Source organism: Siphateles boraxobius, unplaced genomic scaffold (assembly GCF_051911475.1).
Source record: "Siphateles boraxobius isolate OS27281-9 unplaced genomic scaffold, OSU_SipBor_1 65, whole genome shotgun sequence".
Taxonomy (NCBI): domain Eukaryota; kingdom Metazoa; phylum Chordata; class Actinopteri; order Cypriniformes; family Leuciscidae; genus Siphateles; species Siphateles boraxobius.
This window is the reverse complement of record NW_027509192.1, coordinates 5,003,635-5,014,788: the sequence shown is the minus strand read 5'-3', so window position 1 is coordinate 5,014,788 and position 11,154 is coordinate 5,003,635. Positions and strand designations below refer to the sequence as shown.

Below are 11,154 nucleotides of genomic sequence, written 5' to 3'. Positions count from 1 at the left end.
TAAATCATCAGCCTATCCACTTTTTTTTTTTTTAAATTTACCATTCGCAGTCATGTGAGTAATTGTTATTTGCTATTTAACTATTTTGGCTAACTTTATAGCTTTCAATGAAAACAATCATCTGGGTATCCTACTGTTTAAAGGGATAGTTAATCCAAAATTCAGTCATCACTTACTCACCCTCAAGTTTTTTCTGTATGATTTTCTTTCTTCTGCAGCACACGAAAGAAGAAATTTTTAGGAAAATGGGTAACAACACAGTTGAAGGGCCCCATTTACTTCCACTGTATGGAGAAGGGGACAAAATACTATGGAAGAAAATGGGGCCCTTCAACTGTTTGGTTTCTGACATTCTTCAAAATATCTTCTTTTGGGTTCAGCAGAAGAAAGAAATTCATTCAGGTTCGGAACAACTTGAGGGTGAATTCAAAGAGTTTAAAGAGTTTATTGTCATATGCACAGACAGAAAACAAGTTTCCCTGTACAATGAAATTCTTACTTTGTTGTCCACGTTAAATGTCATAAAATAAATACAATGTCATCCAAAAATATATTTCTTAGTAGTAAATTTCTTAATAAAAACAATAAAAAATAAGATAGTACAATTAAGTAGAGCAATAAGTTAAACAGTTATGTCCATGGTTGCAAACTCCTATCAACTGTTTAGGAGTCTAATGGCAGAAGGGAAAAAAGAGTTCTTCAGCCTTGAAGTCCTGCATTTCACACTTTTATACCACCGTCCTGAGGGTAGAAGTGTGAACAGTCCGTGCTGGGAGTGGGAGGGGTCTTTGAGGATGGAAGCAGCTCTCCTGATGACCCTATGATGGTATATGCTCTCTACAGAGGGCAATGGAGTCCTGGTAATCTTTTTTGCAGTCTTCACCACTCTCTGTAGACGTTTACGGTCGATAACAGTAGTGCTGCCGTACCACACAGTGATGCAATCAGTCAGGACACTCTCAATAACGCAGCCGTAGAAGTTGTTGAGGATCTTAGACAAAATGCCAAACCTCCTCAACCTCCTCTGAAAATACAGCCGATGTTGGGCCTTCTTAACCAGCTGCGTGACGTATGGTTTCCAAGTGAGGTCCTCACTAATGTGTACACCCAAGTATTTAAATTTGCTCACCCTTTCCACTTCACGCTCCCGAATGAACAGTGGCTGATGCGTACTCCTCTCCTTTCTCATGTCCACTATCATTTCCTTCGTCTTCTCTGTGTTGAGGATAAGATTATTGTCTCCGCACCAGGACACCAGACTGGCCACCTCGCTCCTGTAAGCTGCCTTATCACCGCCAGTGATACGTCCTATCACTGCGGTGTCGTCCGCGAACTTCAGGATGATGTTGTCCTTGTGGGAGGCGACACAGTCATAGGTGAACAGGGTGTAGAGAATGGGACAGAGTACACAGCCCTGCGGAGTACCAGTGTTTGTGATGATTCTTGCTGTAGTCCTTTTACCGATCCTGACAGACTGAGGCCTTCCAGTCAGGAAAAATAGGAGCCAGTCACATAGTGGGGGGTGCAGACCAAGTGTGGACAGTTTGGGAATGAGTTTATGAGGGATGACCTTGTTGAAGGCAGAACTGTAGTCGATGAAAAGTATCCTTAGGTATGAGTCCTTATTTTCCAGGTGAGAGAGGGAATAGTGAATAGCAGTAGCAATGGCATCAGAGGTGGACCTTTTGGACCGGTAGGCATACTGCAGGGGGTCAAGAGTGTCTGGTATGCTGTTCTGAATGTGGGCCAGCACCACTCTCTCGAAACACTTCATAATGATTGGAGTGAGTGCCACTGGTCTATAATCATTCATGCAGGTGGATGTGCTCTTTTTAGACAAGGGAACAATGATCGTGGTCTTAAAGCACGAAGGAATGGTGCACTGGCTGAGGGAGAGATTGAAGATGGAGGTAAGAACATCAACCAGCTCATTGGCAGATGTTCTGAGGGCCCGCCCGGGATGTTGTCTGGTCCTGCTGCTTTACGGGTGTTGATCTTCCTCAGAACTAAGTACCTGGGTTGTTGAAATAGATAGTGGGGGGAAGGCGGATTGGGTGGTCCAGGTATGCGTGGGCCCTCTTTCTGCAGTGTGGTTGAGGGCCTCAAAGCGGGTATAAAATGTATTGAGGTCATCCGGCAGGCTGTCTGTTAAGATGATGTTGTTGGTGGTAGTCCTATAGTTTGTGATGTGCTGCAAGCCTTGCCACATCCGCTCTGAGTCAGCAGTGGAATAGAAGCTGTCCAGCTTCTCTCTGTACTGCCTCTTGGTAGCTGTGATAGCTTTCCTCAGTCTATACTTCGCAGCTTTGTACTCGGTCTCATTGCCCGATCTAAATGCAAGAGAGCGTGCACGCAGCATGTGACGAACCTGAGTGTTTATCCAGGGCTTCTGGTTTGGAAACTTCCTAACTTTTTTGGTGGGCACGATGTTATCGACACAAGTGCTGATGTACCCAGTCACATACTCAGCATAATCCTGTACACTGACGGAAGAGTCCTCTGGGTTGGCTGCAGCCTCAAACACATCCCAGTCTGTCAGGGCAAAACAGTCCTGCAAGGTGCTCTCAGTCTCCGGGGTACAGAGTTTAACCTGTTTGGTGACATGGTGTACTTCTTTCAATCTTTGTCTGTAAGCAGGGTACAGAAACAAAGAAATATGATCTGAGTGTCCGAAGTGGGGGCGGGGTGCAGCCCTGTATGCACCACGTATATTACTGTAAACATGATCAAGAGTGTTCTTATCACGGGTGGGAATGTCCACATACTGATGGTGTTTGGGGAAGACAGTCCGTAAGCTGCACTGGTTGAATTCGCCAGCTACAATAAAAACAGCGTCAGGATGAGCAGTTTCTAAAGCGCTGATGACGTCGTGGAGTTTACTGAGTGCTACCGTGGGATTAGCTCGCGGGGGGATGTAAACAGCGGCCAAAAACACAGCAGTAAATTCCCTCGGTATATAATAAGGACGGCACTTCAACAATAAAAACTCCACATCTGGGGAACAGTATTCATCAGCCGTCCGTATATCTCCACACCACGGGTTGTTTACAAATACATACACACCTCCCCCTTTAACCTTACCAGACGCTGCACTTCGGTCCCCTCTGTGAACAGAGTGAGTCTGTAGCTTAATGGCGTAATCTGCGACTTTATCTGAGAGCCAGGTCTCGGTAAAAATCAGGGCGCAGCATTCTCTGATTTCCCGTTGAGTTGTAATCCTGGCTCATAGCTCGTCCAGTTTGTTTTCTGTCTTCATTCTGGTTTATGACCAAGCAGAAAAGGATGCATAAATTCAAGGAGTCTCCTCGCTTATGGAGCCATGGGCCCCAAGTTTCCCATGGTTTCAAAGTGTTTTATGAGTAGTATATATCATTCAGCCTTTGGAGTAAACAGGATGCCACACATAAACAAGCCACATCTGTCAACCAATAATTGCACCTTGGATATGTGCGATGCACATTGTCTAATTTTAAAGGTCTGGAAGTTTAATTGGCAAGGAAGAAAATAACGAGTTGAAAGGAAGGTGGGCTGACACCTTTACAACAAGCTCACCAGGGGACGGTTTTGTTTTGGGGGGAAGCACAACAACAGTTCTTTGAAATGTGGATTTTATTAGAGAAGCACGGGATACAGCATGGAGTCCGTTGTTATCTTCTCCAAGCGGTTGTGGGACTAGTTGCTGACCTGATTCTGGCCTTAAAAACCATCTTTTCACAACCTATGATTACCACATTTCTTGTCGAGTGCTGCATTTTCGTAATTCTCAAAGGAATGGTCTCAGGCCTCAAAATTTCCCAATCTCTCCCTAAATTTTTACTTCATGCCAAAAGAGAAACAATACTGATGAATTTCCAATAAAAATGTTAAACTCGCTCTCCAAACTAAACAGTGGGCCTCTCATTTGTTTTGATGGTTTGGTATTGATACTCCGCTATTAGCCGTTTATTTGCTACAATTTTCAGCACAATATTGCTGTTTTCCATGGTTGTGTAATTAAGTGGCAGACACATATTTCAGCACAGCTTCAGGCCGACTATGAAATCCTGACAATGAGTTTCCAGTGAAAAGTATAGGTAGCAAGCAACAGGGTTAGTGCAAAGCACATTGACATGATGCCTCTATAAACCCCTTTGTTTAAAGAGGACTTGTTCCAGATGGCATCTGTTATGCGTGAAATATGTCTTGCATTAAGTCTTGGATGCATTAATGCAAAGTCTAATATTCAAAAGTAACAACGGGCAGTGGAGAAAGTGATTTTTTATTTGCGCGCAGTGCTCTGCGGATCAAAGAGAACGCCGAGAGCTATTGCACAGGTGACTGTAAAGGCAGGTTTCATTACAGCATATTTCTCTAGGCCCAGGAATTACTGCCTGCTTCGCTCACACGCACTACCGCGCACATATGCTTTCACTTTGAATTTGGAGTCGGTTGCAGAACTTTACCATTCAACCCAATGAGGGCTTTCACCCCCTCTGCCAGGGGTTCAGTTTGATCCTTGATGTTTACAGCACCTCAGGACTCAGCACCGAAATAAATTTGCACCATTGTATTTTACCCTTTTATAAAATGAGCATTCATATGAGCATAAAGAAACATAACAGGCTAGCAACTAAAAGGAGAAGGCTGTGCCAAGCTTGGCGTGTTTAAGCTGCTGAGAATAATTGATGTGTCACTCACTTACAATTTTATGCATTTTAAAACTTCCATCTCTCCCTGTAGGAAAGCAAAATGAGATCTCTTTAACACCTCAATTGTTTCTCAGATTGTTCGACAGAGAAAACGACTCCAGAAGACACTAATCTCACATTTGTCTCCTAATGTTTCAGAACTCATAATTCAAAATCTGCAATCAGAGAACTCAAATATGTCTCATCAACTTCTACCAAATTCTAGATAATAACAGAATAATAAAAATCATTCAGGGAAATAAATCGAGACTAAAAATTAGTCAATTGCTAATATACCAGAAGAGCCATTCGGTATATTGACTCATTTGGGTCTCTTTTTATTTCCCTAAAACGGTTTTATAATTCTGCTATACTAAAAATTCCCTGGGATACCAGAAGCCGAATGAGTTCAGTGGAAGGGAAATTATGTTAGACCTTCCATTGCATACAATTGAAGGTCTAATATCACTACATTGCAATATTTTGCCCTTTTTTAAACAACAACATAAAAATAGAAATTAAACTTTTTAATGAGTCATGTCATGTCCCTGACTTTGCCCCAGGGTTGATGTGGCTATACCATAGTGGACCTATAGTGGGCTCCATTCATCAGGGCCCAGAACAAGAGATCCCATTGTCCTTCCCTGTTGACAACCTTGGCTATAGTGTGCATATGTAGATTTTCCTATGATTTAAAACATCACAATTAGTCATTGTGCGTCTTTATTATTAAATATAACTAATAAAAAGTTAAATGCACTGATTTAAAGTCAGCGTGCATTCTTGAAGACTTTTCAATATTTTGAATACATCAGATTTGAGTTTTATAATTCTTTTTACATTAAAGCTTCTGGATTTATTTCTGAAAGTCTATTTCTGTTTAGACAAAACTCATTATTTCACAGTGTTGATGTTTGTTGACTATATTTTGTAACTGTATATATGTCTATACATCATAATGTTAATATACCAGCCTATTTGAGTGATTAAAATCTGTTTGTTACTGTTTGTACTGATAACTTATTTGGACACCCACATGATAACATAACGAAAGATAACTGTGATACACACACAAACATAAAACACCATCATGGTAACACACGACATCATGATAAAACAGTAAACATTACCTACAAAACCGAATGCAACATAAAAATCTCCAATGGACAAAATAAGAAACTGTTTTTTAAATAAAAATAAGAAATAATAAAAAAGCTACAGTAGCTACAGTACCTGTCAAAGGTGTAAAACCATTTCTGTTTTTAATGTTTTAAAAAAAAGTATCTTATGCAAATCAAGCCTGCATTTACTTCATTAAAAATACAGGGAAAAAATTTAATATTGTGAAATATTACTGCAATTTAAAATAATGTTTTTCTATTTTAATATAGGCTACTTTAAATATAATTTATTTCTGCAAAGATTAATTTTCATCAGCCATTACTCCATCTTCAGTGCATGATCCTTCATAAATCATTCTAATATGCTGATTTATTATCAGTATTGGAAATAGTTGTGCTATTTTTTTTATAACCTGTGATAACCTTTTTCATGATTCTTTGATTAATAAAAAGTTAAAAAAAGATCAGCGTTCATTTAAAATAGAAATCTTTTGTAACAAGATACAATAAAATGTTCAAAAGTTTGGGGTCAGAATTTTTTGTTGTTGTTGTTGTTGAAAGAAATTGATTTCTTTTTTTTCAGAAAGGATGTGTTAAATTGATAAAAAAGTGATAGAAAAAAACGAATATTGTTAGAAAATGTTTATATTTTGGATAATTGCAGTTCTTTTTAACTTTTTATTTATCAATGAATCCCCAAAAAAGTATCATGGTTCCAAAAAATATTAAGCAGCACATCTGTTTTCAACATTGATAATAAATCAGCATATTATAACGATTTCTAAAGGATCAAGGAAACCTGGAGGAATGAGCCCAATTCAGCTTTGCATCTCATAAATAAATTATATTTTAAAGTATATCAAATTAGAAAACCATTATTTTAAATTGTAATAATATTTCACAATATTATAATATAATATATATATATATATATATATATATATATATATATATATATATATATATATATATATATATATATATATATATATATATATATATGTTTCTGTTTTTTATTAAAATAAATGCAGCCTAAAGTGAGCATAAAATACTGCTTTCAAAACATTAAAAAAAAGTAATGTTTCCAAACTATTGAAACGATCTGTTGACTATACATTTATCTTTATACTTATCCATTTTTCTGTAGTATTTGACTTTTTTTCTAAATTACTACCAGTTTACAGTGTGTGTCTTCGGTTCTACACTATTCTGGCCAGGCGAACGCGCCACAGCGCAGCACAATCCCACTTGATGACGTCGATCAGTTTCCGCTGTCAGTCATTCCCCTCCTCGTGCCTCCTCTACTATCGCTAGAAGAGTCGCTCGGGCGAAGAAAAGTCCGACTCATCGACCTAGGGACTACAAACTTTCTCCTAACACCAATACCTCGAAGAAATGGAGCTGGGATTATGGAATTAAAGCCCGGAGCGCTTGCGATGGAGATTTTATTGCTGGGACTGCTGCTTTGTTGTACTCTGACGGTGATTCGTGGTGAGTAAAATAGTTTGTTAAGTTTTTTCCTACGGCTCTGAGGTGTTGAAGTCATTATATCACCGAGAACAATGTGATACAAAGTAAAACGCACGAGCGCGAAACAAACTAGGGCACGGTTGGTCTCGTGCAGGTTTTTGCCTATTTTGTTTTGTTCCACACGAGCGTGTGTTTTACAGAAGATGTGTAATAGTGCAACAATAGTTTGAGAAGTAACTTTAGCGAGTTAGGTCTGCGTGAAGTTGAGCTGATTTGATCTAAACTATAGTCTGCGGCGGGTATGTTATCCCAGATGTGCACTTCTGGAAGTTGAGTCGAAGCTTTAAACTAAAATCCACAAATTTCGGATGTAACGTCTGCTGTAAGTATTTGACATGTTTGATTGGAGTTTTTTAGCTCCCAGGACGAGTAAACTGCTCTGGTTGTGTGTTATGGAGGCCTCGGTGGTGTCGGATGTCAAACAGCGAGAAAACAGTGTAAAGTTATTAAATGGGCTTTTAAAACTTTTTAAAAGTCTGTTTTTTTACCTGACCTTCATCTGAATACTATAATTGGCTATTTAGCGGATAAACTAACGTTGTAGTTTCAACGGAAACACAGCTGTAGTTCAAGAGTAAAAAAGAATGACTCTCAGCAAGCCTCTAGTAAAGAGCCAGATTTATTTTCTAACACATTTTTAATAAATCCATAACCTTAATTAACATTACTTGTGCATAGCAGGCAATTCATTTGAATGTTAATTAGTTAGGATACGTCTAAATTGGTAGCCTAGTTGGTATGTCCATCATTTTTTTAGTTAAACGTTTATAAATATTATGTCTGTCTGTAACTAGTCTCCATTTCTAATTTTTTTTTACTTAACTAGTTCGTTTAAAATGGACCTGCAGGGTAATAAATTAATTTTTAGAAGTAGCTAGCCTATAGGCTAGTCTTTCAATATCTTAAGCTGCATGAATAGTAATTATACACTGTAAAAAAAAATCATATGATCAATACGTTATGAAAACAAATGTTTTTACATTGCTTTAACTCATCAAAATAAGTTATACAGTTTATACAGTTTTCAGCTTTTTAGTTGAAGTTATACAAGAATCAACTTCTTTTTTTATGTCAGTTTAATGTAATTTAAGTTGAAATCACTTAACATTCAAGTTGATTGTACTTAAATCTTTAAGGCATCAAGTTTTTTACAGTGTAAAAGAATAAGCGAAATAGTTTTTGGTGAAGTATATCACATTTTTGAATGTCAACTCCCTTACTGAATATGTGTCAACTCCCTATTTAGGCTATTGGAACAAAAACTGTTAATTAAATGTCTATTTAAAAAAAAACCTGGACACATATGATTAATATCAGATGGTTTCATAATGTTATTGAGCAGCATTGCTGAAAACTTTGCTGTTAAAGTTGCTGGTGAGAAATGGGTGTTCAAACAGGCCTGTGCTTAAATATTTATAGTTTTAGCACCATGTACTCATTATTGGTTTGCTGGGGTGTTTATATTCACTCCTAGCAAGAGCGAGAGATTGAACTCTGGTTTGGTTTTATTTCTGGGGGAAGTAAGCAGAACCGTGTGAATATTTTAATTCATATTCATTGAGTCATTTTGCAATGCAACAACTCGTCTATTTATATTGTATTCAAACTTTCTTAACATTTACCAGCCACTACACACAGTCCTTTTATATTAGACTAGTCTACTAAAACATTCCAACAAACTTATTTGCTTAAATAATGATTAAGATGATCAGTTAATTTGAAAAGTTAGAAATGCTTTTATTTATATATTGTAAGATATATTCAGATTTGATTGTAGCTACATGAACATTTGAGCAAAAGGGTTTGCGAAAGTCTTCTTATTAAAAGTTATAATATGTTACCAAGTTGTCAAAACAACATGAATCCAGTCCATTCCAATCCTATAAAAAAGTAAAGATACAGATCTAAAAAGGTTTTACAGCCTGATTCTATTGGAAAACCTTTAAGTTCCACTAAGACCAATTTGTTTAAATTTTCTTCATTGTACTATAAGAAAACCATTTATATAAGTGTGCTTTAAAGGGATGGTTCATCCAAAAATGAAAAATTTGTCATCACTTACTCACCCTCAAATTGTTCCAAACCTGTACGAGTTTCTTTTTTCTGTTGAACACTAAAGATATTTTGAAGAATGTTGGTAACCAAACAGTTGACGACACCCATTGACTTCCATAGTAGGAAAAAATACTATGAAAGTCAATGGGTGCCGTCAATTGTCTGGTTACCAACATTCTTTAAAATATCTTCTTTAGTGTTCAACAGAAGAAAGAAACTCATACAGGTTTGGAACAACATGAGGGTGAGTAAATGATGACATAATTTGTGTTAGCTAGCCTATCTCTTTAAAGAACTCATTAACCAGGATTATAATAAAAAGCTTGTAATATCAGGAATTTGCTGCTACAAAGTACTATTGCAGAACCTTTAGTTTTCAAGAGAGGGGGAACAAAACCTTCTTCTTCTTGGCCAAAATGTACCTAAATTATTGCAGGCTATTTGTTTGTATTGTATGCAGCCTTTGTTGCATTATTACAAGCTATTATATTGCAATTATGAGAACAGACCGTCATGTTATTTGTTCTTTTAGAGTGTGGGATCGATGTTCTTAAATGTTTGGAGGAAAACCTGATTTATTCAGGTCACGGCAATAGCAAGTGGCTTACTTGTTGACATGCCACTATGTAAGGTTGGTAATGTCTGCCAGCAAGCATCACTGCAAATGGCAAAGCCTCATCTCTGTAGTTTTTCTAGTATTAATTCAGATTTAATAAGTAGCAGTAATCCAGTATGTGATTTTTTTTTTGTGTGTATTCTAAGATAAAAGCGATTGAGGACAATCTGTTGCATGTATTGCTAATTTAACATGAGTGAACAACAAAAGGGCTTGTTCAATTTTAGCATAACAATAACCACACAACTTTTGATGCAGTTGTTAAGCTCCTACTGCCAATGCCTATCATTTCTTAAGCTAATTGAACTAGTTTGCATGTGAATAAAAGGAGTTATGGGGGAAATGAAGGAAATGTAGCATCCAGTCCCTGTTTTTATCTTGTTGTTTTTTTTAAATAAATTTTGTGGACTAGCTATATAAGGTGACTAGATAGATTTTAAAAAATGCATTTTGAGAATATAAACATGTCTTTAAGTGTGAATTATTTTATTAGGATCATAAGGTGGTGTCACAGAGTTCACCTTGGTTGTTTTTCTTTTTTTTTAAACGCTTTGCATGTTTGCATACTTGGATGTTTTCCTTAACGCAATCTCTTGGCTTTACTGTATGGTCTCTTGCTGATATGGGTTGGAGGAAGTGAGCGACCGGTTTTGATCGTAATCAGACAGATCAGGTAGGTAAACGGAGATTGAGGACAGAGGAAGAAAACTGATATAGTGAATGAGCTGAGCAGCTTTTCATTTGAAGCTCTTTTACCCACTTTCCAGGACTCTTCACGTGTTCGTAAACCTCTAGCCTTCTTTGTGCTCCTCCCTTCTGTAGACGGTTAATTCTGGTGACAAGCTCAGACTCCTTCAGCTGTTTCTTTGTGCTGTTCCTCTACAAAGGAGGAGCCCGGTGGGCCCAGGTGCTCTCAACCACCCCTCCTGGCACTACAAAAGTCGGAGAAGAGCTGAAGTTCCTAAGTCATATGGGTGCTTGGTTATAGAGTGGAAATGAGTTCTCCTAGGGACGTCTGTTTAGAGAGATTAGCGATCTTCACGCTGTGGCTGAAATTTATTGCTGGACTTTTGCTGGATTTTGTTTCCTCTAGTAAGCCGCAGTGTTTAAATGTCCATTGAAACGAGGCTCGCTTTACTTTTGTCCTCTAGATCTCTGGCTCGTT

General features: G+C 37.8%; 1 protein-coding gene across 1 annotated transcript in view; it reads left to right on the top strand.

Annotated features, from left to right (window-relative positions):
* Window positions 1–7,069: 7,069 nt before the first annotated feature.
* The window catches only part of lrp5 (low density lipoprotein receptor-related protein 5), a 64,298-nt gene continuing 60,213 nt past the window's right edge, over window positions 7,070–11,154 (top strand). Inside the window, exon 1 of the mRNA XM_077210357.1 lies at window positions 7,070–7,279. Coding sequence (XP_077066472.1) covers window positions 7,198–7,279 — 82 coding nt within the window. The 5' untranslated portion in view covers window positions 7,070–7,197. The remainder of the gene's footprint in view (window positions 7,280–11,154) is intronic.